Raw genomic sequence first — 27812 nt, 5'->3', positions numbered from 1 at the left:
AGGCGTGAGCCACCGCGCCCGGCTGGATACACGTCATTATACATTTGTCCAAACTCACAGAATGTACAAGAACGAACCTTAAAAAATGTCCCCCTCTGGTGGGGGACATTGATAATGAGGGAGGTGTGAGAACAAGGAGAATAAGGGAAATTTCTGAACTTTTCACTTAATTTTGCTGTGAACCTAAAATTGCTCTAAAAATATAAAGTCTTAAAAGACAAAACAAAAAGTAGGTTGAGAGGGAGGTGATTTGGGGTAGATAAAAATGAATATTATGGTCTTTTGATTCAGACAATGAAAACTTAAGTGATCTTTTAAAGTATGAGTTTATTCTCCAGGTTTTCTTAAATACCCACAAATTAGTGTTTTTATTGCTGCTCTATCCAAGAGCTGAAAACAATTTAAAATAGGTACTTTTATCATACATTTAACACAAGAGATAGAATGGAACTGTATGAATTTTAAAGATAAGTTTTTCAGATTCAGTAACATATGAAAGAAAATTGAGGATATAGAAACAGCTATTGAACTCTAAAATAAAAAAATATGGAAATAAAAGTATTTTTTTAAAAATGGCTCATCACCTCTCCTGCTGGTTAATACACTAATGACAATGAAATTGAGTCAAGCGTTATCTTCTCCATATTTAAAACAAAGTGCTTCTTTTCATGATTGCCAGCTTTAGGTCTGCAATGTAAAACAGGATTAATTGAGGTTCCGAACAACTCAAATATTTTACTATTGTATTTTATGCTAACGAACGATTTTATAATACTAAGAAAATAAATTGGTAAATACCTTATAAGTTTGCTTGATTAGTTTGACAGGAAAAAACAAGAAATGAACAGTTGATGGAGTTGAGTGCTATTTGGTCACTGGGACACTGTTACAAATGGCACCGAATCATACACAGAGTCTAGTGTGAGGATGTGTTAAATAAAGACCAAAGACAGGCTGGGTGCAGTGGCTGACGCCTATAATCCCAGCACTTTGGGAGGTGGGTAGATCACCTGAGGAGGTTAGGAGCTCAAGACCAGCCTGGCCAACATAATGAAACCCTGACTCTATGAACACAAAAATTAGCTAAGCGTGGTGGCATGTGCCTGTAATCCCAGATACTTGGGAGGTTGAGGCAGGAGAATCGCTTGAACATAGGAGGCAGAGGTTGCAGTGAGCTGAGATACGCCACTGCACTCCAGCCGAGGCAACAAGGGTGAAACTCCGTCTCAAAAAATAAATAAATAAATAAATAAATAAAAAGAGGAGGGACATTTGCAATCTCTCTAGCAATGTATTTGGCCAAATAGTCCAGGTTTGACAAACCCAAGGGTAATGAGTCCCTAGAAAGATGGAAGTTAATGGGAAGCTAGTTTCAAATTAGCTTCAATTTTATTTACAAATTAACAATACATAATTTCATCTTCTAGCCTTTTCATTCAAAGGAAAATTAAAACCATTCTCTGTTAGTGTGAACTTCTGTTTGTAAATTTGTCATTTTTTTTTTTGGAGACAGTCTCCCTGTGTCACCCAGGGTGAAGTGCAATGGCACGATTTCGGCTCACTGCAACCTCCACCTCACAGCTTCAAGCAATTCTCCTGCTTCAGCCTCCCAAGTAGCTAGGACTATAGGTGTACACCACCACGCCTGGCTAACTTCTATTTTTTTAGTAGGTTTCACCATGTTGACCAGGCTGGTTTTGAAATCCTCACCTCAGGTGATCCGGCCACCTTGGGTTCCCAAAGTGCTGGGATTACAGGCGTGAGCCATCTCACCTGGTCTGTTTTGGTTAGTTATTAAGACAAGCGATAGCAGATGTCGACGTTATGTCATTGTTCACAATGACTCATAGCATAAATATGACAGATATCCCACAATTGTCTTCAGTCCTGGGATCATGAAACAGGATGACTGATAATTTTCCATTAAGTGGAAAATTAATTAGGAGAAATGCCATTTCTACAATGTTTAGGTTTCTTTTTCTCTCATTTGAATTTTTTTAAAAGTAGACCTCACACTTTTTTCATTTAAGCATTTTAAATAACCTTCTAACATTGTTTATTTTCTCTAATATAAATCAAATTTTAAAAACACTTGCAAAATGTTTGTACCAATTGATCTCAGATGTTTCTTTGACAGTAAGCTACTTTTAATTCTGTGAAAATATTTAGAGCTACACCAGTTACTATGAGGGAGGCCTAAAGTCTTTCTTTTTGCCATTTTTTTACAGCATTAGATTATCCAGTGTTCATAAAATGGAACTAAAGCTCCTACAGAAATAATGAATGTGGAGCAATAATGATGTACTTAGACTTACAAGTTAAAGCCTCAAATAAGCCTTATAAAAACAACTTTATGTTAAACTGAAACCCATGCAAAATACAAAGAAAGCGGGGAAGGGATGAGAAAAAAAAGCAGTCACTATCCCTGTTGAGAGGACTGCCGGAGGACGAGGGCTGAACGCAATCACGCTACTGTGACCGGAAGCAGTCTGACTCAAAAGAAACCTCTAGAGCTTACCAGATTGCTGCAGACAAACTCAGTCTAGACTTTCGGCCAGTTTCAAAACACAAATCCTTCACAAAACACAAAATCCCAAAGGTTCTTGTGTGCTCTATGTTGCTTTTCTATTCTACTAAATGACTGATAAGCTTTACAACAAAATTTATTTTATTTAAAAAACACTTGCCAAATCACCCCACAAAATGTTTGGAATCAGAGGTAACTGTAGAAAGGAAATGTGTATATACTGCTTTTTATTGTAATATGTTTGTTAGTTGAATGAAAACAAACAGTAGCTAAAAAGGTTTCAAATAGAAAAACATGTCTGGGTAAATTATTACACAATTTTTGTGTATTCAGACGACAGAAATGTGTATTTTTGCACCAATTGCAAATGCAAAGAGTTAACAATGAACTCAGGGAACTGAAAGGTCGAAGGGAGTCTCAAACATATTCACTATTTTAAAATTTAAGACAAAGAAGCTTAGAAAAAAACCCAACATATACACCATTATAACAGTCTTTTTTTTTTTTTTAATTACTTCCAATTTTAACTGTTTTCTAAAAGCATTAAGACCTTTATTGTAGATTATGTATCATCTCCTCTTTGGCTATGAGATGTGTAGTTTTGTTAACCAGAGACATTAATGAGTTCAGTTTCTGAGACCAGTCATTTAATAAATTATTTGGATCCTTGGGTCTCTGGAAGTTGATAATTCCTGCTAATCTGTCTACTTTAGCAAAGATGGTCTTGTTAACTACTAGATTTGAGAGAAAGGCTTCAGACTCCTGCAAGAGAGAAAGACGAATTAAGACAGGATAAATTATAGACGATAAACAAAACTTCAGAAAAGCATTTTCTAAACTCTTTATCCATGAATATGCAGGGCTAAAAATTCATTTTTAAGACTTAGTAACTGCTCAGCTGGGTGCGTTGGCTCACACCTATAATCCCAGCACTTTGGGAGGCCAAGGTGGGTGGATCACATGAGGTCAGGAGTTCAAGACCAGCCTGGGCAACACGGTGAAACCCCATCTCTACTAAAAATACAAAAATTAGCCAATACGGTGGCATGCACCTGTAGTCCCAGCTGCTCAGAAGGTTGAGGCAGGACAATCGCCTGAACCTGAGAGGTGGAGGTCGCAGTGACTTGAGATCACACCACTGCACTCCAGGCTGGGCGACAGGGCAAGACTCTGCCTCAGAAAAAACAAAGCACAACAACAACAACAACAACAACAAAGAGTTAGCAACTGTTGACTTCCTGTAATAAAGTACTTATTTGACTGATATTCTAGGGAATGAATAGAATCTGAGTAGATTCAGTCAGGGGTGAGTTTGAGTCTGCCTCCCTGCAAACTCGATACTGCAGGTATCCATGCCAACAGCAAGCTGGTCCACTCCCTTTTCTAGAGTTTCCCCTTAAAAGGCAGCATGGTAAAGGTAATTTGTTTCCAGAAATGCTGGGTTAGAATATATGTTCTCCCACTTGGCAACTACGTAGCCATGGACAAGACAGTTGACTTCTAAGGACTCTGGTCCTCTCATTCATAAGTGACAAGCGCTGATGAGTTGATCAAGGTGCAAACCTTCCAGTTCTAATGTTCCATGATTCTTATCACCTAAACTGTCACAACTCCTTCTGGTGACAGACATGGCTTTTCAGGCCATTACTATACACTTCGGTTAACTCCTCTTTGTATGTTCTGCATTTTGTCTGGAAACCTGAAGGCAACACCGCTACAAGTGACTCTGGATCACCTGATACTTGGGTTATTTTTTAGTATTCAAGACAACTTGGGAAACTTTCTATAATTCTATTACCTAAACATAAAGTTAAACAATAAAATTAATTTTCTTAATCTTTACAAGTCAATATTCTAAAGGAATCCCTACAAATAACTCAAAGTTGATGTTTACTACTTACATCGACAGATAGATCCAGAAGCTGTGCCATCCTTTTCATCGTTATCCGAGTATAATACTTGGCCATTATTCTAATATTCTGGGGAAAGGACAGAGAACAGGGAGAATACATAACATTTGTCAGTAACTCTAAAAGTCCATTTATTTTCATATACAAGTAAGTTTACTTGAAATGTTAGACTCAGAGCTTTTATTTTTCTATAGCCCATCATTGGAGCAAAGCTGATTCTAATCCTCAATAACAAAACTAAATACATAGATATTTTGGTTTCTGCAGTTATTTATGAATTACTGTGAGTATCCTACATAGCTCATTAAACATATAGTTGAAATATATGCCTGTCACTAAATTCATGGTTAAAAATTATAATGTACTGAAATATTTTTTTCTGAGTGCAAGAATCTAAAGTTAAGCTTTTCTGATTCCAACAAAAATGTTTTAAAGGCTAAAATCTTAGAAATGATTGGAGATTGGGTACAGGGACTCATACCTGTAATCCCAGCACTGTGGGAGGCTGAGGTGGAAGGACTGCTTGAGGCCAGGAGACCAAGACCCCATCCCCACAAAAAATTTTAAAATTAGCTGAATACGGTGGTGCAAGCCTACAATCCTAGCTACCTAGGAAGCTGAGGTGGAAGGATCCTTTGAACCCAGGAGTTCAAAGTTATAGTGAGCTATGACTGTGCCACTGCACTCCAGTCTGGATGACAGAGCTAAACTGACTCTCTCTCACTTTCTTAAGAGACTGGGTCTCGCTGTGTTGCCCAGACTGGAGTGCAGTGGCTATTCACAGGCGCGATCCCACTACTGATCAGCACGTGAGCTCACTTAAAAAAAAAGATTGGATATCATTTCAAATAATCATCACTTTACCACTGTTCCAGCGACTTAAACATAGCTTCATATTAAATTTCTGAATTTCCACTGGAGATGGTGTTGAAGTTAAGACACAGAGACTCCCCTTTACTATTCTTATTGGTAGTAGTAGTAACAATAGCACTCAAAAAAAGATTGGGGAACAGTGGGGAGAAAAATGAACTCATCTTCTCCTGTCTCTATCAGGGCTGATGGCAGAAAGCACATCAGAAAGCATGAGAGGCATTCTTCCACTCGCTTTTCTTTTATCCTTTAAATCTAACCTTTTCCTTCATGCTTTAAGTCTAATCAAAGGCTGCATCCTATTGATTTCCTTCCTTAAAACAGCCCCATTCCGTGCACTCTTTAATCCCTCGGTACTGCCTTAGGTGAAGTCCATCTGTCTCTCACTTTACTAGTCTCTAGTCTCATCTCTCTCCAAATGCATTATCCACGTTCACTCTCAGAGGAACTCAGTCCCCAGGCTGTCCTCCCGTCCCTGTCTGCCAGATAACCTCACACTCCTCTTAGAAGCCTCACCTCAATCATCAATTCTTTCAACCTGATCATTCCTCCATGTAGAAATACCCAAGTTTCCCGTAAGTCTCACTCCGCGCTCTATATTTGTACTACAATATCTGATGCTTTTTATTTGTAAGGACATCTTCCTATCATTTTAAATCTTCTTATTAAAGGTAGAGTAGTATCTTATTCTCCTGTGTGCCCTGGCACTTTGTACACTGTCTGGCACACAGGAGGCTCACAATAAATGTCTGTTATGTGAAGGAGTGAATGGTAACATAATACAACATAACAGCAGTGATAACCTAAGATCAAAGTTCAGGTTTAAGACATGCTACCTGTTTCCAAGACTAGCAAGTGAACATTGGAGAGAAACACCCTCCTGCTCCTATTCTTAGGAAATTCTGTCTGGTTTACATGCTATAACATTTTGGATTCTTGACAGGTTCTCTCAAATAAAGCATGCTAAAATATAGCTATCTTTTCTGAAAAGCCAAAAATAGGGAAAAAACCCAAGATGAGTGAGATACATTCCAATATGCTTTTAGAAATGTAAACATCTGAACACCAAATTTATATCACTACTACACTGGGCACAGAAAAAAAAAATCCTAAGTGAAGAATTAAAGACATACCATCCAAAATGAACATTTAATTCTCAAGTGTGAAAAATAAAAGTTTATGCTCAAATTTGGCAAAGTTTAATTCTAAAAAGTAAATTTGCTAAAGGTTAAAATAAAAACTGTCATCTCTACGCCAGGTTCTTACATGTTCAACAACTCTGTTCTTCAAGTCTCTCCACCTTTTCTCGCCTTCCTCTGTAGAACCAAAAACGTCAGTTGCAGGACTCTCAGGGGAACCTTTTCTTAATTCCATTCCATAGTCCTCAACAAGTGTGGACCAACGCATCAACTCCATTGTGGTAAAAAGCTTTAAAAGATCCCTGCAAATTGTATACATCTTAATATTCCAAATCTGTAAAAATTAAGTATTAACTAACATAATAGCAAAGTTCAAAAAATCAAGACTGTTTTCGTTAAATTTTATTTAGGCGACACAATTTGATTATTTTACCAACTTTATTACCATTTTTTCCCCCACAGTAGTTCAGAATACAGCATTCTCCCACTTAACACTCTGTTCTCTTCTGCACTGTCAGTTTCTGAAATACACTGTAAATGTACTCATGAAACAAACAGAAATAAGAGCCTGTTGTGCTTATGATGAAGCAAGTCTACTTTATATAATAGATTTTCAGAAGTATGTCTTTCTGAAAATCACAAAGCTCTAAACTACTAATGGTGAAACTCTATCGAATGGTTAATCAAAAGCTGCTAAAGTAGACCTGATATGAAACTTTTATCTGAAAAGCAATTTAGAATAAAGTATATTATGATCTTGTTGATTGCTAACGTAATGCTAAAAAAAATTTCACCACTCTATCATCTCTAGTTTTATTCTCTAATATAATCTATCAGTAACCAATTAAGAAGTTAACACTTAGGCCAAGCATGGTGGCTCAAGCCTGTAATCCCAGCACTTTGAGAGGCTGAGCTGGGAGGATGACCTGAGGGCAGGAATTCGAGACCAGCCTGGCCAACATGGTGAAACCCCATCTCTACTAAAAATACAGAAATTAGCTGGGTGTGGTAATAGGTGCCTGTAATCCCAGCTACTTGGGAGGCTGGTGCAGGAGAATTGCTTAAACCTGGGAGGCAGAAGTTGCAGTGAGCTGAGTTGGCACCATTGCACTCCAGCCTGGGAAACAAGAGCGAAACTCCGTCTCCAAAAACGAAGTACAGAAGTATACGCTTAGGTTAGTCAATTTTCTTTCAAAATGGAGTTTCTACTGCGATATTATCATGCTAATTTCAAAAGTACTTACTTGTATTTGGGAATTTCTTCTAACTTCTTGTCACCACTTATTCGGTGAACCAAATCGGACTGTTCATTGTCAAAAGGAGCCAGGATAACATAGAGTACAACACTCTTCAGAGCCTGAAAGAGTTGTACAACAAAGGTTATATGCGAGACTAGACATAATGGAAACACTGGCAAAAACTGAACAATCATGGAATAACTACATATCCATTATATATGTTAAAGTCCTAAGGGAAAAAATATTGCCAGGCTGCCTGTTCATAGTGTCTTTCTATAGTATTTAGTTTTCACAAAACTATTATAATAAATCACTGCTAATCTGAATTACTACCTTAGCTGACATTTTTCTTGACATTCATTTTTGACAAATGTATAAAGAAAAAGTTCTTACAACAAGTTAGAATTAGAAATGTGGAATGTATATACAAGCACTTTAAAACAGCTTTTGTAAAATAACTTTCCAAAGTAATGCCGGGTCTTTATCTGCAACCTTTATTAGGATTTGACCCACTGTACATAGTTTAAACAGGAACCCTATATTTCTCCAAAAGTAAAACAAAATCTAAACTATTGCCACAATTAAGACTGAATCAGTAATATACTGAACAACACTGAATAGAAAGCAGCACCATACAACTGCATCTAATTACTGCAGTTAAAAAGATTTGAAAATTTAAAAATGCAAATTACTCTTCTGAATGAGAAGCCATGTCAATTACACGAATATGTTCTTACCTGCTGCCATTTTTCACTTTCTGCCTGTATACAGGGAGTATCATATATTGCTCTGTAGTGTTTACAAATAGACAAATAGGATCCCTCATGTTGATCCAGCTGAATCATTAAATTATAGTACTTCAACTTTAATTTCTGCAAAAAGGTTGACAAAACAAATTGGGGTTTATGGGTTTTCTTCATACTTTTAAAGTAAATTATAGTCAGAGATATGCTCACCTCTGTATTTTCTTCCTGGAAAAATTTGGTGTTAATTTTCTTGCTGATGATTTGTGTTCGAATGTAATCCTTCACAGCTAGGCAGAGCCTCATCTGCTCCAAAATAAATTCCACTCGTTCTTTCTTTTCCATTGACCCGTAGGTTTCCACCTAGCACAGTAATTCCCCAAATAAGTTTATAATTGCAACAAAATTAAATAGATATTAAAATATTCACCCTTGTTAAATAATAAGAACCTTCATATGTATAGGGAGAGTGCTGACAATTAAAAGATAGTTACCTCTAGGAAATTACAATTTATAATGGATTTTTCCCCTTTTGGTAAAAAAAAATTCTATGAATTTTAACAGATGTAGTGATTTGTGTAACCACCATCACAATGAAGATACAGAACCCAAAAAACCTTCTTCGCATTACCCCTTTATAATCACACACTTCCCCTACTCATAAGCCCCCATAAGACATCCAATGATCTGTACTTCATCACTATAAATTTGTCTTTTCAAGAAGGTCAAATATAGTATATAATGCTTTGAGGCTGTCTTTATTCACTCTAAATAACGGCCTAAATTGTAAGATTCATTCATCAATAGTTCATTTCTTTTTACTGCTTAGTAGTATTCCATTGTATCGACATACCACAGTTTATTTATTCACCTGTTGAAGGATATCTGGGGTGATTCTTTTTACTATCACAAATAAAGCTATTATGAACAAGTTTTGTGGACTGGTTTAACGTAAATGTAAGTTTTCATTTCCCATGGGTAAATACTCAAGAGTGGGACTGCTGGATCATATGGGAAGTATATTGCCAAACTGTTTTCCAGAGTGGTTACACCATCTTGCCTTCTCACCAGCAAGGGACAGGAGTTCCAGCTGCTTTCCATCCCCATCAATACTGAGTATTTTACTGTTTAAATTGTAGGCATTTTAACAGTTATGTAGTGGTACCTCACTGTTGTTTTAATCTGCATCTTCTTAATGAATAATGAGGAAATGACAATTTTAAATATGAAAAAAGATGCCATTCACAGGCTTTCAATAAAAATCCAATATAATTATTGGTCCCAAACATTTTGGATAAGGGATACTCATCTTATATTTCCATTAGAAAATACTGCTGACTAAACAAAGTTTTACCCACTCTAAAACACAGTACCTTACCTGTAGCTCCTGTAAGATGGAGGCTGCCTCTTTCACATCACCATTTTGTTCTTTTATAGTTGCTAATGTTTTAGTCAGTCGAGCACGCTCAATTTCAACATAAATCTACAAATGAGAAATTTACACAATCAAAATTCTGTGGAAACGTGTTAAAATTTAAAAAGTAGGCTGTGTGCAGTGGCTCACACCTGTAATCCTAATACTTTGGAAGGCTGAGGCAGGACGATTGCATGAGCCCAGGAGTTTGAGACCAGCCTGGCCAACATACTGAAACCCTATCTCTCCTAAAATTATAAAAAATTAACGGTGGTGGGGGCCTGTAATCCCAGTTACTCAGGAGGCTAATGCAGGAGAATCGCTTGAACCTGGTAGCTGGAGGTTGCAGTGAGCAGAGATAGTGTCACTGCACTCCAGCCTTGGCGATAGAGCAAGACTGCATCCGTCTCAGAAAAAAAAAAAAAAAAAAAAAAAGAAATTACTATGTTTAACAAATAACAGGACCACAAGCTACATAAACGACACAGAAAATGCAAAGTGCCTTTTGAGTATTTGAAAAGTGTGTTATATGTAGTCCAATGTCTACAGTTAATACTCTAATTCTGATTTATTTTTAAATACAAGACTACCTTCTTTAAAAATATCTGATTTTTCTAGGTATTAAAGTTGTTAACATTTTTGTAGTTATAAGTAATGTTAGATTTACAATTTTCAACAAATTAAACAGTAAAAATATGACTACAGTATAACCTAAAGCACCTGGGGAATGAATTTTCATGCTTAGGTTTGCTTACTCTATTTCCAATAATATCAAACTAATTACAGCTTCCTACAACTACCATGCATTTCTTACTTTGGTGTCTTTGAATATAATTTCCTTTATGTCTAAAATGCTCTTCTCCCACACTCTGACCCTGTGGAATTTTTATTCATTTTTTTAAGTCTCAATATAAATCTGCAATGACTAATACTCAGAAAAAGCTAGATATACCATGGCTGTCACTATTTAAATAGATTCATCTGCAGAAAGGGATGTACAAAGACATTATTGGTTCAATTAAAGTGATGACCTTTTGTGTATTTCTTTAAAAAATAAACATAATGTATACTTATACAAAATATCTACATACATTAAGTATCTCTGAATATAGACAAAACAGTTTATATCATTGAGTTATGTCAACCGAAAATTTACCTTGCCTTCGGTAACCATTCGTAGAGTATCAATTAATCGAAGTTTGATAGGAAGGTCTGTGATTTCCTCAACGTAAGTACAGCACTGTTGAACCATTTTAGCAACAGCCTAAAATATTAAAAACCGTTCGTAAGTAAAATACATTCCTCACAGAGGGAAAAAATAATGTATTTTGTTGATGGAAGAGCAATGATTGAACTTGGTCTTCCAAAGCAACTCTAGACCCGGAAATATCATAAAGAACATCACTTCAAATTTCCCTAATACCGAAAAATTACCGAGTACCCCGTAACAAGTCAGAAGAGGTCAGGAAAACCTCGGATGCAGAGATGCAGCCAAGCAGGAAAGCATGGAAGAAACGGCATCCGATTAAACAGACAAAAAGGGAAGAGAAAGCCGAGCTCCACGGCTGCCCGAAGCCGCGACCTGCAGATGATGGTGACTGAGGCGCAAAAAGGCAGCGGCAGAGGCAAAAGGTAAAACAGTTCTACCAGCTGGGTGGGAAGAGCCACAGTCACCCAAATTCACCTCAATACCATGTGACAGAGCCAGAGACCCTCTGCCCTTCAGTTTCCTCACATGTTGTATCTAGAGGCTGGAATACATTCCCTTCAGCACTAACATTCTGATCTAGGTCACAAATCAGCAAACATTTTCTGTAAATTCTTGCAAATATTTACAAAGTAATTATTTTGGACGTTGTGGGCCACACAGTCTCTGTGCCAACTATTCAACTGCCTCCTTCAAAACAAATGGGCATGACTGTGTTCCAATGACTTTATTTATAAAAAATAGGCAGGTGGGATTTGGTTTGTGTCCCATCATTTGCCAGTGCCTGATCTAGATTTTAAGCAATATATCATAATCATTAATAATTAGGCCCATGAGTCATCAAGAAAATGTAAAATTACATTAAATATATTTTGGTTAAGGCAGCAGAGAAGTAAATAGTATGTCTTAGAAAGATTTCCATGAAAAACTTTTCATGTTCAAGAAGCTTAGGCTAACCCTTTTTGTTGTGGAGGTGATCTGATTTTATTTTAGATTCACGGGTTACATGTGGAGGTTTGTTTCATGAATAGATTGTATAGTGGTGAGGTATGGTCTTCTAGTGAACGCATCATCCAAACAGTCAACATGGTACCCTAAAGGTAATTTTGGATACAACAGGTAACCCTCACCTCCTTTCATCCTGCTTTTGGAGTCCTCAGTGTCTATTATTTCCATCTTTTTTAAATTAAAAAATTTTTTTTAAATGACATGGGGCCTCACTTTGTCACCGAGGCTGGAGTGCAGTGGCATGACCATAGCTCATTGCTACCTCAAATTCCTGGGCTCCAGTGATCCTCCCACCTCAGCCTCTTGGGCAGCTAGGACTACAGGTATGTGCCAACACACACAGCTAATTTTTAAAAAGATTTTTGTCGAGACAGGGGTCTCACCATCTTTATGCCCATGTGCACCTACTGTTTAGCTTCCATTTATCAATGAGAACAAGCAGTATTCAATTTTTAACTATGTGAAACACTGGCTATTTAGAGACCCAGGCATTCCAGAAAGCTAAGGTCTTATTATAAAACAGAACTCTTGCGCTAAGTGCAAGGCCCTAGGACATCTAGTATCTCACAAAACATATGATCCCTGTAAAGTTAACTGTAATTTCTAGAAGTGCACACAACTTGATAATTCTAAAAGCTGTGCAAAAAATCCATGAACAGAAATCGGATGCGGTTAAAAACAACAGTAACCACAGTAGTCCCAACTTATCAAGGTTTTGCTTTCCAGTTTAAGTTAGCCATGGTCAACTGTGGTCTGAAAATATTAAACGGAAAATTCCATGTATAAACAATCTAAGTTTTAAGCTGCACACCGTTCTGAGTAGTGATGAAATCAAATGCAGTTCCTCAATCAGCCCTTGGTCCAGTGTCTCCACACTACACACCCTAGTCACTCAGGAACCATCTCAGGTACCAGATCCACTGTCTCACATGCAGTGCTTGGGCTCAAGCAACCCTTATTATACTTCATAACGGCCTCAGAGCACAAGAGTGGTGATGCTGACCATTCAGATATGCCAAAGTGAAGCCATAAAGTGCCTCCTTTACATGAAAAGGTGAAAATTCTCAACAAGGAAAAGCATAATGGATATATGGTTTCATGCTATCTGTGGTTTCTGGTCTCCAGAGGGGGTTTTTGGACATAACCCTTAGGGATAAAGGGAGACTACTGTACATGAACACACTAACAATGCAATGGGGACACTATTAACAATATCTAATAAGAAGTGACCATCCTACTGCTCTCTGAAAAAAATGCAAGTAAGACATTAAGGAAGTTACAGTTGGAGTGATGCCTTGGACTCAAGTGACAGAAAGTAAATAGAAAGCATTAATATCAAGCAATCAAGAAAAGGTTATTTTCATTAATTTTTTTTTTTTTTTTTTTGAGACAGAGTCTTGCTCCGTTGCCCAGGCTGGAGTGCAATCTTGGCTTACTGCAACCTCCGCCTCGTTGGTGCAAGTGTTTCTCTTGGCTCAGCCTCCTGAGCACCTGGGATTACAGACATTTGCCGCCATGCCCAGCTAATTTTTTTTGTATTTTTAGCAGTGACAGGGTTTTGCCTTGTTGCCCAGGCTTGTCTGGAACTCCTGGGCTCAGGCAATCAGCCTGCCTCAGCCTCCCAAAGTGCTAGGATTACAAGCATGAGCCACCGTGCTCAGCCGAAAAGATTATTTTCTTTCTTTTTTTTTTTTTTTGAGACGGAGTTTCGCTCTTGTTACCCAGGCTGGAGTGCATTGGCGCGATCTCGGCTCACCGCAACCTCCGCCTCCTGGGTTCAGGCAATTCTCCTGCCTCAGCCTCCTGAGTAGCTGGGATTATAGGCACGCACCACCATGCCCAGCTCATTTTTTGTATTTTTAGTAGAGACGGGGTTTCACCATGTTGACCAGGTTGGTCTCGATCTCTCGACCTCGTGATCCACCCGCCTCGGCCTCCCAAAGTGCTGGGATTACAGGCTTGAGCCACTGCGCCCGGCCTAAGATTATTTTCTTAAAGTTACTTTCTAAGTCTGCTTAAGCAAAAAATTTTGTAGTTTAATTATAAGAAAAGGGGACTTTGTGGGTCACAGAGACATTCTGAGTCCCTAAGCACTTTCCATAGCTATGGAGACATACGTTATAGGGAAAGGAGCATGCCTGGTTCCAGTTCTGGTTGTCACTAGCCAGCTATGAGACAAAGTCCTCTCTCTCCAAGAAGCCGTCCCCAATAAATCGAACCCAAAATATTCTCTTCCTCCTTTCACATTTCTTTGTATATCCTATTACTCTTGTGTCACTTATACATTGCCTAATGTATGTGTAGCAATTTTTAAAAATCTTAAAGCTACTCGTTAAAGATGTGCTTTAATGGCCGGGAGCGGTGGCTCACACCTACAAATCCTAGCACTTTAGGAGGCCGAGGTGGGTGGATCACTTGAGGTCAGGAGTTTGAGACCAGCCTGGCCAACATGGTGAACCCCATATCTCTACTAAAAATACAAAAATTAGCTGGGCGTGGTGGTGGATGCCTATAATACCAGCTACTCGGGAGGCTGAAGCAGAAGAATCATTTGAACCCGGGAGGTGGAAGTTGCAGTGAGCCAAGATCACACCACTGCACTCCAGCCCGGACAGCAGAGTGAAACTCCATCTCAAAAAAAAAAAAAAAAAAAATGCTATGATTACTTGTGACTTATATACGTTACTAACCAACAGGCTGCCAAGGGCAAGACCTATAGGCTACATGTCTCTTCACATTCCAAGCACCTTACACATAAATCTGCTTCTCCATTTAGAAAGTGACAGGGCCAGGGCCAGGCACGGTGGCTCAGGCTTGTAATCTCAGCACTTTGGGAGACCAAGGTAGGAAGATTGTTTAAGCCCATGAGTTTGAGGCCTGGTCAACATAGCAAGACTCCGTCTCTACAAAAAATACAAAAATTAGTTGGGCGTGATTGTTTGTGCCTGTAGTCCCAGCTACTTGGGAGGCTGAGGGGGAGGATGTCTTGAGCCCATGAGATTGAGGCTGCAGTGAGCTATGATTGCACTACTGCACTCCAGCCTGGATGACAGAGTAAGACTGCTTAAAAAAAAAAAAAAAAAAAAAAAAAAAGGAAGAAAAAGGTAAGGGTTAAGCAACAACCCCTACTACTAGCTCTGAGACCTTATGACATGAGAAACTAAAGTTTAAGATGTGTGCTTTGAATTGTCCAATACTACATAAAACATAAATTTGTGTTGATTTCAACCTAGGTTGCCCCAAGACTTCTAATAAAGGAGCCCTTTCAAAATTGTCCCGTAGAGAGTAAGTCCTCAGAAAATAGAGTAAGACGATGGTCTAATAATTGTCTCTCAAACCAATCAATTAGGCACCAAAAAGCACACTTGAATTTCATGGCTGGGTATGGTGGCTCACGCCTGTAATCCCAGCACTCTGAAAGGCCAAGGCAGGTGGATCACTTGAGGTCAGGAGTTTGAGACCAGCCTGGGCAACATGGTGAAACCTTGTCTCTACTGAAAATACAAAAATTAGCCAGGCATGGTGGAACAGGCCTGTAATGTCAGCTAGAAAGTAGAAGTACTTCTACTCAGATAGAAGTAGTACTTGAACCAGGGGGGTGGAGGTTGCAGTGAGCCAAGATCATACCACTGCACTCCAACCTGGGCAACAGAGCAAGACTCTGCCTCAAATACATACATACATACATATATTTCACATTCACATATTTTAGGTTGCCTCAATTAAATATATGCCAATTCTCAACACTGGCGTGTGTGTGTGTGTGTGTGTGTGTGTGTGTGTGTGTGTGTGTGTGTATTTTTTGGGACAGAGTCTTGTTCTGTTGCCCAGGCTGCAGCACAATGGCACGATCTCAGCTCACTGCAACCTTCACCTCCTGGGTTCAAGCAATTCTCCTGTCTCAGCCTCCTGAGTAGCTGGGATTATAGGCACCTGCCACCACACCTGGCTAATTTTTCTATTTCTTGTAGAGACAGGGTTTCACAGTATTGCTCAGACTAGTCTTGAACTCCTAGGCTGAAGTAATTCACCCACCTTGGCCTCCCAAAGTGCTGGTATTATAGGTGTGAGCCACTGCACCTAGCCAACACCGTCTTTTATATGCATGTAAACTTACCTAAAGAAAAACAAACCAAAACCAATTACAGTAACTCTGACTTTTGCAAAAAACAATTTAACCCACTTTAATATTATCTTTACCCTATAAGCAATCTAATTAATAAAATGAGAAATATGGATAAGAACACTATATATCTATTTTTGTTCCACTACATCTTCTTTTACAATGTTCTTATTATTTAAAGCAAAAAATAAAAACCCAGAAACTACTCAGGAAACAGCATTTAAAAGATGAGATAAAAATGTAAAAAATGAGGTCTACTTGTACAGGGAACATTTAAATATATCTCAAGAAGAATAAGGAAACAGTAAAGAAAATCCAACTTCACCAAAACACTAAAAGAGAACTTACATAATCTCTAAACAAAATAAGCAAAATAGTCTTTCTAAAAATGGCCTCAAAAATAAGGAGAGCTGGGAACAGTGGCTCAGGCCTGTAATACCAGTATTCTGGGAGGCCGAGGTGGGAGGATCACTGAAGCCCAGCAATTTGAGACCAGCCTAGGCAATGTAGCAAGACTCAAGCCCCTATTTCTTCAAGTGCATGTGAGCGCGCGCGCACACGAAAGATTAAATGTTTGACAGTTTATTCTTTTGGCAGACTTCAGTTTTCTCAGGCAGGCACGCTAAGCAGGGCTTGGGTCATTCTGGAAACACAGCCTTCAGCTGTTAGAAACAATCTTAGTATTTGTTTAAGTCTACATAGGACAAGGTGAAGGCCTTGTGACGAGGAGGGCTCTTTAGTCAAGAAGATAAATTTTTGTCAGTATGCGCAGTTTTTGAGTATCAGTAATACCTCAAGCTATTTTCAAAAAAAAAAAAAAAGATAAGACACAATGAAATGATATTTAGTTATTAAACATTTTAAAACAGCATAAAGTTAAGTGTTTAATAAAAGAGGTATGACAAAATAAATCTGAATATCAACTTGATAAATTATAACATAACCATTTAAATAAAAGTGGGGCCAGACACAGTCGCTAACGTCTGTAATCCCAGCACTTTGGGAGGCCAAGGCAGATGGATCACTTGAGTCCAGGAGTTTGAGACCAGCCTGGGTAATATAGTGAGACCTTGTCTCTATGAAAAATTTAAAAACTGGCCAGGTGTCGTAGCACACGCCTGTAGTCCCAGCTGCTTGGAGGCTAGGTGGGAAGACTCCTTGATCCGGGGAGGTTGAGGCTACAGTGAGCTGTAATCACACCACTGCACTCCAGCCTGGGTGACAGAGACCCTATCTCAAAATAAGTAAATAAATAAATAAGAAAAAAATAAAAGTAATAACACCAAAATAGAACAAAGCTGTATGAACACTCTAAATATAACACGATTTTTAAAAAATATGCAAACAAAGACTAGAAGAAAAAACAAAACAGTTGTATCATTATGAGAATGTGGACTGAATTTTAAAACTCGCTCTAGGATGTTATAATGTTGACTTAACACATTTTAAACAGACTTATAGAAGAGCTTTTGAAAAGTTCTTATTTAAATACAAATGTATTTGTGTTTTAAGCAGTCATGATCATGAACTCACTTGTTTTAACTGACTCCGCCTTTTGGATAAAAGCATAATATTTTCATTAAGTAAATCCCATTCTTTAGCCTCATAGCACATCTTCACTACTGCAACTAAGATGCGGGATGTAGATACCATATCGGAAGCCTGTAAGGATGAAAATATATTGAAAGTTAATGGAACAATGTTCAATGAAATTAATGGTAACTAAGCTTTTCCCTGCAAACTACTCACAGTACGAGTCTGCTTTTCCAAAGAGAGAAGGGTTTCAATAACTTCTTGAAGTCTTCCTTCCTAAAACAAAAGATAAAAATGAATAATAAAACAACACATGAAATCCAAATAATTAAGTCTAAAATGAAATGGTTTTGACACAGAAAAGGAAAAATCAACAGCCTGTTCTAGAGGATATGGACCACCCCATAACTACTTTTGTTTCTCTCCTTTCATGATAGTCCTTGCTTCTCCAGTGGATTCTATCAGTCAGTGGTTCCCTACTTGAGGCCCACAAGCTACTTTTAATATTTTCAAATGCCTAAGAGAAACTGAACATATAACAATCATGTAACACCTGAGAAAACACCAAGTCTTTGTTCTGGATTCTAATTTATCAACTCAGTATGGTAACACCTGTTTATCTTATTTTTTTCTGAGACAGAGCCTTACTCTTTCACCCAGGCTGGAGTGCAGTGACACCATCTCGGCTCACTGCAACATCCATCTCCTGGGTTCAAGCGATTCTCGTGCCTCAGCCTCCGGAGCAGGTGGAGCTACAGGAGTGTGCCACCACACCCAGCAAATTTTTGTAATTTTTGTAGATACAGAGTTTTGTCATGTTGGCCAGGCTGGTCTCAAACTCCTGACCTCAAGCAATCATCCCACCTCAGCCTCCCAAAGTGCTGGGATTACAGGCCTGAGCCACCATATCTGGCAGATCCTGTTCTGATCAGAGACTCTAAGTGGTAGTCACATGTATCTTTAAATAAAAACAAGCCAGGTACAGTGGCTCATGCCTGTAATCCCAGTACTTTGGGAGGCCAAGGGCGGGTGGGTATCTTGAGCTCAGGAGTTTGAGATCAGGCTGAGCAACATGGCGAAACCCGTCTCTACAAAACAATACCACAATACAAAAATTAGCTGGGCATTGTGGTTCACACCACAATGTGTAGTAGTTCCAGCTACTCTGGAGGTTGAGATGGGAGGCTGGCTTGAGCCAGGGAGGTGAGGATTGCAGTGAACCAAGATTGCACCACTGCAATGGGCGACAGAGTGAGACCCTCTCTCAAAAAAAAAAAAAAAAAATTAGAAAAATAAACGATTTCTTTATGAAGTCACTGTTAGTGTAACAAATTATTTTAAAATACAGAGTTCCAAGAAAAAAAATAAAAGGAGTATCTAGTGCTAAAAGATAGGAAACTCAGCTGGGTATGGTGGCTCACGCCTGTAATCCAAGCACTTTGGCGGGCGGATCACCTGAGGTGGGGAGTTCAAGACCGGCCTGACCAACATGGTGAAACCCTGTCTTAATTTTTTTTATTTAAAAAAAAAGATAGGAAACTCTAATTTCTCAATGACTTTAAAAATAAATTAGTAATCATGTTTACAGGAAATGAAGGCCACCTGAGAACACCCATACATGCTATCCTGAAAGTCATGCTCTTAAGCAGATACCGATCCAACTGAAATATACTTTTTGACAACTTATACTAACCTCACCACATCTCTATCTCATATGTAAGAATAAAACATTCTCCCTGGGATATACATTTGGAGATTGGAACAATAAAACTCAAATAATATAAACATAAATGATAATACACCAGAACTAAAACAAGTTATCCTATTAGGAACCACACATTTTGATAAAACCAAAACCAACATACAGCACAAAAATTGCACCACTGGCCAGGCATGGTGTCTCACATCCTGTAATCCCAGCACTTTGGGTAGCTGAAGTGGGAAGATCACTTGGGCCCAGGAATTTGAGACCAGTCTGGAAAACAGGGCGAGATCCTGTCTACAAAACATGTAAAAATTAGCTGGGCAGGCCGGGCGTGGTTACTCATGCCTGTAATCCCAGCACTTTGGAAGGCCAAGGACGGGGTGGATCACCTAAGGTCAGGAGTCTGAGACCAGCCCGACCAACATGGTGAAACCTCATCTCTACTAAAAATATAAAAATTAGCCGGGCATGGTAGCATGTGCCAGTAATCCTAGCACTTTGGGAGGCTGAACAGGTGGATTACGAGGTCAAGAGATCGAGACCATCTTGGCCAACATGGTAAAACCCTGTCTCTACTAAAAATACAAAAAATTATCTGGATGTGGTGGCGCTCGCCTGTAGTCCTAGCTACTTGGGAGGCTGGGGCAGGAGAATTGCTTGAACGCGGGAGACGGAGGTTTCAGTGAGCTGAGATCAAGCTACCGCACTCCAGCCTGGCAACAGAGCAAGACTCTGTCACACACACAAAAAAGTAAAAAAAAACGCATGTATTTAACATGCTTATATTAATAACTATCATGTAAACACCTCTGACAATAAATTGAAATGAGAAGAGAATTATTTAAAAATTGTTTTTCTTTTTTTTTTTTTTTGAGATGGAGTTTTGCTTTTGTTACCTAGGCTGGAGTGCAATGGCGCAATCTCGGCTCACCACAACCTCCACCTCCTGGGTTCAGGCAATTCAGAACTACAAAGACTGGTAGGGAGTATTTAATTCAACCACTTCATTTTAGAGATTAAAAAGACTAAGGACTAAACAGCTTAAATGACTTGCTTAGCCCCAAAAGGAATCAGCACAACTAGATCCGGGGCTCTTTCCTCAAGGTCCAAAGCTCTCTCCACTACAGTGCAGTGCTTCCCCTACCATACTAGTTTAAATCTCACCTTCTGCTTTCATCAAAGTAATCTCTATGGTTACCATCTGGCAACAAAATAAAGGGTAAAAATAGTTAAGATGGAAAATACTGTTTAATGACAGTCACCTGTCACATTTGCAATTACCATTACTGTGATCACTAGCGTGTGGTTTAATATGGTATTCTAATTCAGAAGCATGGGTATTAAAGAATTGCATCCTACATGTGAGAGAATCACACAGTGGCCTAAAGCCATGGTCTGGAGTATCGTCATTCTCTCACGACACATTTTTGGATAATGCTCTCTGAGTCAGTAGTCACTTAGCACCTCTTCCTTTCCTACTCAACCCTACTGACTACTCTGCAATGACCCCAAACTATATTCTATTTGGGTGTTTACTGTCTTTCCAGTCTCAGTAGAATATAAACTCAGTAAGATCAGGGAGCTTGTCTATATTGTTCATCACTGCAGTTCAGTGAGCTGCATCACACCAAGCACATGCCACTGCTTCTGCAGATACTATGGTCCATCCTTTTATCCTTGTGTCAGTGACTGATGCACACAGCTGACCTCCTAAGTGGTCTGTAAGTTCCTTTAGGGCCGGATCCTTGTTTAATTGTTACTTCTCTTTGCACCAACCTTCACGTAATATGTGTTGAATGGATTGGCACATACCTGATCTATATTCAGTTGATCTTAACGGCTGACAATTCCTCATTCTTAGTCACAATAAGCAGGATGTGACAAATTATATGGTTGACAATTGAGTACTATTTGAAGGATACTGCCATCATTTATTTTATAATTACAATTCATTTAATACAATATTTTTTCCCCAGCTCTCAGCTCATGTTCTTCTTGGGACATTTAATACAATTTCTAATTTTCAAATCACCTCCACCCTTTTCTCCCAATGTTCCATGTTCTACCCTATGGCTAAACATCCTCCTTTTCCTGTCTATTCACACAGTTCCTGAAATTCCAACTCCTTGATGCTGCCTTTCAACTCAGAAGGAACAATATGGTTAGGGTTATCCAAAACCAACCTGGTAGAACATGTGACTCATTTTTCTCATTAAAATAATCCTTGTAAATTCCGTGACTAATGAGTTTGTTCAATATCCATACATGGTGGGTATCTGTAAGTTCTGTTTGGGCCTCCTTTAATTCCTTAAATGAATCCAATCTTATAATGATTTGTTACACAACCTAAACAAGTAAGAAAAAGGCTGATAAAAAGTCACCACAGCCAGGAATGGTGGCTTACGTCTGTAATCCCAGCACTCTGGGAGTGGGAGACGGGCGAATCACTTGAGGTCTGGAGTTCGAGACCAGCATGGTCAACCTGGTGAAACCCTGTCTCTGCTGAAAATAGAAAAATTAGCCAGGCATGGTGCTATGTGCCTGTAATCCCGCTACTTGGGAGGCTGAGGCACAAAAATTGCTTGAACCTGGGAGGGGCAGGTTGCAGTGGGCCGAGATTATGCCACTGCACTCCAGCCTGGGCAACAAAGCAAAACTCGGTCTCGAAAAAGTCACCACAAATAGCTGAAATTTAAAGCCAGTCCAATACTACCCACGCACAGTCCAACTTTTAAAGTGACCTATTCCTTAAAGGTCTTTTGTTTAAGGTAGCCATGTGAACTGTTTTACATTTTACTTGCTCTTTATTTTTAACCTTAACCATAAGAAGAGGCTGCAGGTGACAAAAAGAAATGAAAAGACATTAAGCCAGGTACAGTGGTGTGTGCTTGTAATACTAGCTACTCAGGAAGCCAAAGCAGGAGGATCTCTTAAGCCCAGGAATTTGAGACCGCTAAGCTTGCGGGAGTTACTTATATCCTATTGCTCAAGGTCATTGCCAAGGTCTGATTTTTCACACAAAAATTTTGCAACCTCCAGCATAAATGGGTTAAGAGGAAGGAGAATCAAAGGATACATTCAATTTAAGAATGTACGTAGTCCTCAAATAAATATGTGCCAAATATGCCATAATTGAAAAGAGGACGAGAAACCCTCAGTATATTAAGAACTGCTAAATACCTTTTCTTTACAGTTCAGAAAAAGCCCTCCTTAGATTAATTTTTAACTCCTGAATACAAGGCGAAGAGATAACCATCATCAAGAACTAGTATCACTTTTACTAACACTCCATCAGTCTGATGCAGGGTGTTCATACACCAATCACGGAGGCAGTAGAATGGTTAAAAATACAGGCTGTGGTCGGGAGTTCAACCTGACCAATATGGTGAAACCCTGTCTCTACTAAAAATACAAAAATTAGCTGGACGCGGTGGAAGTTGCCTGTAGTCCCAGCTACTCGGGAAGCTCTTAATCCCCAATTGGCAAAGATTAGCTGAAGGTGAAGAGCTGCTGCCTCCTTTTCTGGGCAGGTACTCAGAAGTTCAGGTTTTTGGCCGGCTGCGGTGGCTTACGCCTGTAATCCCAACACTTTGGGAGGCCAAGGCGGGTCGATCACTTTAGGTCAGGAGTTCGAGACCAGTCCTGGCCAACATGGTCTCCACTAAAAATACAAAAATTAGCCAGGCGTGATGGCACCTGTAGTCCCAGCTATTTGAGAGGCTGAGGCAGGAGAATTGCTTGAACCCAGGAGGCAGGAAGTCATAGTCATAGCCAAGATCACGCCACTGCACTCCAGCCTGGGTGACAAGAGTGAAATTGTCTCAAAAAAAAAAAAAAAAAAGTTTAGGTTTTCATTACAATTGGCTCACTAGGCAGGACAGCATGGTGTGTGAGAGCACAAGCTCCAGAATCTAGAATCGGCCTGCCTGGGTTTGCTTCTTGCCATCACCACTTTATTAGCTGTATGATCTTGGGGCATATTATTCAACTTTTTCTAGCCCAAGTTTTCTTATCTGTAAAATAATAATAATAATAATAATAATAGCTATAGCATAGGGCTGAGGTGAGGATCAGGTAGCTTAGTACACGTAAGCACAGTGCCTGACACTGCAGAAACTGCTCAAAAAATGTCAGCTATTGTTATCTGTCTGGCATTGGGGCAGCTGAGTTCTCCCACCCTTATGTAACTGATGTTTGTTTATGCTAGCTGCTAGAAAGCGCTTAATGAATTTATGGCTCCTCCTCAGCAAGCATACTGAACCTAAGGTATACACAGTACCAACTTATCACCTTTCTTCATCCTTGTTGTTTGGAAAGCCCGTTAAACTCTTACAGTGCCGACTTGTCTTTACTTCTGTAGTTCCGTCTCCAGTAATGACTCCACCCCACCTCAATCTTATTAATTCTTCAAGACCCAATACAAACGTCAGCCTTCCTGTAAAACCTTCCCTTATGGCACCACTAAGAATGCATAGCTTCCTTCTCGGTGTTCCTGTAACACTTTCCTCTTGTATGGTCCTCACCACCATGCGTGACTTGACTAATTCATTACGTACATCAACTCCTAAAGGACAGGGTCCTGTGTTACTCATCTTTGTACTATCACTTTCCTGCCTCTTCTCCAAGCCAAAGACCAGGCACATAGCCATGATCCATAAACGATTTAATGACATAAATGGATTCGGCAACAGCAGTAGAACGATACTCTCTGATCTAGCCTGAATACTGAAGCGGCCTTATTCTCTGGCAAACTCCTAAGGTAAATGTTACTTAAACAGCATCCAAGAAAAGACCAAAAGTAAAACGGGGCCCTAAGTCCAATAGGGGGAAGTGATCATCTGTTTTGGGGAGGGTCTGGGAAGCCATAGGCGCGGGCGTACTCCGCAGTCCTGGCTGGGTAGACCTGGGGTCTCCCATTCGTGCAGTCCCAGCTAAGGCTGAGCAGGTAATGGGGGGGAACGCACGCTCCAGCCCGCAGGCCCCCTGAGGCCTAAGCAGGCTCCGCGCCGTGACTCAGCCCCTGGCGCCCGCCAACAGCCAGCCGGCCTCTCCTCACCTTGGCTAGCTTGGCACACTCGGGTAGGCGCTGATCCACCGTGGCGCTGTAGTCCACCTCCATCTTGACGATGCGCCCGTCAGCCCGCTCCGACCCGCCGTCTGCCATGGTCCCCGCCTGAGCGTCCCCTGCCGTCCCCCTGCTTCGGCCACCACTCGTCACCCACACCGGAAGCCGCTCGCGCGCCCGCTCAGGCAGTGCATCGGGAGCCCACGCGAAGGACCCTTCGAGGCCCCCGTGGCTGGTCGCTAGTCAGGCACTGCCGCGGACAGCCCTGAGGGTGGGGCCTGGGGCACGCGGGGCGGGGCTCGCCGCTTCACCGTGCAGCCCGCGTCTGGTTTTGTCTCTGGGCACATCGGCCTTTTAATATCTAAAATTTGCGATGAAAAACGCGAGTGTAGCCGGGTGCGGTGGCTCAAGCCTGTAATCCCAGCACTTTGGGAGGCCGAGGCGGGTGGATCACGAGGTCAAGAGATCGAGACCATCCTGGTCAACATGGTGAAACCCCGTCTCTACTAAAAATACAAAACCTTAGCTGGGCATGGTGGCGCGTGCCTGTAATCCCAGCTACTCAGGAGGCTGAGGCAGGAGAATTGCCTGAGCCCAGGAGGCGGAGGTTGCAGTGAGCCGAGATCGCGCCATTGCACTCCAGCCTGGGTAGCAAGAGCGAAACTCCGTCTCAAAAAAAAAAAAAAAAAAAAAAGAAAAAGAAAAACGCGAGTGTAATAGAACAGACCATCTCATATATTCCTACACCCCTGCTTCGAAATATAATTTCTCAGGACTGTGGGCAATCGCTTAACTTTTTTTTGGATCTCGATTTTCCCATCTCTGCATTAGGAGGCTGAAATAAACCTTAAAGTAGAAAGTTCTAAGGTTTTATCTAGTTGAGAATCTTGGTGGCTTAACCTGTGGGATCTCTGAAAGCTCCTAAGAGAAGGCATGGCAGCAGCTCAGTCATTTAACAAGCAATGTGATTTGTTTTCGTTTTTACCGTAATCCACTAAGTTGGAAAAAGAAAAGTTAGACATTTTATTTGTTATCCCTGTAGGACTTTCGTGAGCATCAAACGAGATGACATGTGAAACAATTTCAATTCTTTTTTTTAATATATGTAAAGATGGGGTTTCACCATGATGGCCAGGCGGGTCCTAAACTCCTGACCTCAGGTGATCCACCCACCTCGGCCCCCCAAAGTGCTAGGATTACAGGTGTGAGCCACTGCGCCTGGCCACAATTTCAATTCTTAAGGGGCTTACAGGTGTTATGTGTTATTTATACCATGCTGCTCACTATAAAATAGCTGGAGATCTTAAAACAGCTTAGCATCCTTGAAAATGGGAATGGGGCTGGGTACAGTGGCTCACGCCTGTAATCCCAGCACTTTGGGAGGCCGAAGCTGGTGGATCAAAAGGTCAAGAAATCAAGACTATCCTGGCCAACATGGTGAAACCCTGTCTCTATTAAAATACAAAAATTAGCTGGGCGTGGTGGCGCGCGCCTGTAATCCCAGCTACTTCCGGAGGCTGAGGCAGGAGAATTGCTTGAACCCGGGTGGCTGAGGTTGCAGTGAACCAAGACTGGGCCACCGCACTCTAGCCTGGCGCCTGGCGACAGAGCATGACTCTGTCTCAAACAAAAAAAAAAGAAAGAAAAAAAAAAAAAAGAAAATGGGAATGAGGTTTTGTTTGGTGTGGGGATATGGTCAACAGCCTGGAAAGCAAACAAGAAAATGGGAAATCTTGCAGTGGTTTATCTGTTACGTTAGTGGTTCTCAATTTAATCAGTGCCAACATGGCTTTATAGATACTGAATCGATCTCTTTGTTTTTTATAACTGCAATGCAAATCAGGGAAAATTTAACCCATCTACAAGCAAAACAAGACAATATCTTAGTTATAATCTGTAATGTAAAGGAGAAAACTTTTACCTTTTTTTTTTTTTTTTTGTAGAGACAGCAACTCTACTACGTAGCCCAGGCTGGTCTCAAACTCCTGGCCTCAAGCAATCCTCTCACCTTGGCCTCCAAAAGTGCTGAGATTACGGGTGTGAGCCACTGTGCCCAACCAAGATACAAATTTTAAAATAGCAAAATAATGTGTATTTCAAAAGATAAAGGCCAAAACACGTCTACAGTAGAAAATACAAGGAAGTAGGCCGGGGGCGGTGGCTCAAGCCTGTAATCCCAGCACTTTGGGAGGCCAAGGCGGGTGGATCACGAGGTCAAGAGATCGAGACCATCCCGGTCAACATGGTGAAACCCCGTCTCTACTAAAAATACAAAAAATTAGCTGGGCATGGTGGCGCATGCCTGTAATCCCAGCTACTCAGGAGGCTGAGACAGGAGAATTGCCTGAACCCAGGAGGCGGAGGTTGTGGTGAGCTGAGATTGCGCCATTGCACTCCAGCCTGGGTAACAAGAGTGAAACTCCGTCTCAAAAAAAAAAAAGGAAGTAGTCATTTGCTTGCACCCATATACAATAACTATAATGGAAAAGCTGCCACTGCAACAGGTGTGTTCTCTTGGTTCCTGAAGCATCGAAGGGCTTATTATTGGTGACATTTTCCAAATTGGTAACCAACAAGCCACTTCTTGGTAGACTTGTTTTTTTTGTTTTTTTTCGAGACAGAGTTTCATTCTTCTTGCCCCAGACTGGAGTGCAATGGTGTGACCTTGGCTCACTGCGACCTCCACCTCCCAGGTTCAGGTGATTCTCCTGCCTCAGTCTCCCAAGTAGCTGGGATTACAGGCATGCGCCACCACCACTCTATCCTTCCAGATGCTCAGGTCACAAACCTTGCAGACATGTCTGACCCCTCTCCTCTCACATCCGTCAGCAAATCCTATCTTGTCTCTGTCTTCAGTAGATATCCAGAATCCAGTCACTTCTTACCACTTCCACCACCTGAACCTCCGCCTCCCAGGTTCAAGTGATTCTCCTGCCTCAGCCTCCCGAGTAGCTGGGATTACAGGCATGCGCCACCACGCCTGGCTAATTCTGTATTTTTAGCAGAGATGGGGTTTCTCCATGTGGTCAGGCTGGTCTCCAACTCCCGACCTCAAGTGATCCGCCTATCTCTGCCTTACAAAGTGCTGGGATTACAGACGTGAGCCACCGCCCCTGGCTTTTTTTTTTTTAAATTTTGTAGTCTGTTGGCCGGACCTCCTGTGGCCCATGCCGGTGTCTCCCTGTTCCCTCCGTGATTGTGACAACCCAAATTCCCCTACAGGCTTCTAAAACACACTCTAGAGGCTGGTATTGTTGAGACATACTAGGCTAAGATGCTTTCTTTTCACTATATATTCTGTGGGAAATTGGTTTGACGAGAGTACACAAT

General features: G+C 40.5%; 1 protein-coding gene across 1 annotated transcript; it reads right to left on the bottom strand.

Moving 5' to 3' along the window:
* Positions 1 to 307: 307 nt before the first annotated feature.
* Positions 308 to 24666, bottom strand: PSMD12 (proteasome 26S subunit, non-ATPase 12). Its single transcript, XM_003931810.4, has 11 exons — positions 24474 to 24666; positions 17929 to 17988; positions 17713 to 17841; positions 10998 to 11105; positions 9806 to 9910; positions 8641 to 8790; positions 8422 to 8556; positions 7691 to 7803; positions 6574 to 6748; positions 4429 to 4506; positions 308 to 3289 (listed from the first exon to the last, which is right to left on the bottom strand). The coding sequence occupies exons 1-11, from the start codon at positions 24579 to 24581 to the stop codon at positions 3080 to 3082; spliced, it is 1371 nt and encodes a 456-aa protein (XP_003931859.1). The 5' UTR covers positions 24582 to 24666; the 3' UTR covers positions 308 to 3079.
* Positions 24667 to 27812: the final 3146 nt, after the last annotated feature.

Source organism: Saimiri boliviensis, chromosome 17, assembly GCF_048565385.1.
Source record: "Saimiri boliviensis isolate mSaiBol1 chromosome 17, mSaiBol1.pri, whole genome shotgun sequence".
Taxonomy (NCBI): Eukaryota; Metazoa; Chordata; class Mammalia; order Primates; family Cebidae; genus Saimiri; species Saimiri boliviensis.
The sequence above is the reverse complement of the archived record's forward strand: the minus strand, read 5'-3'. Positions and strand labels throughout refer to the sequence as shown.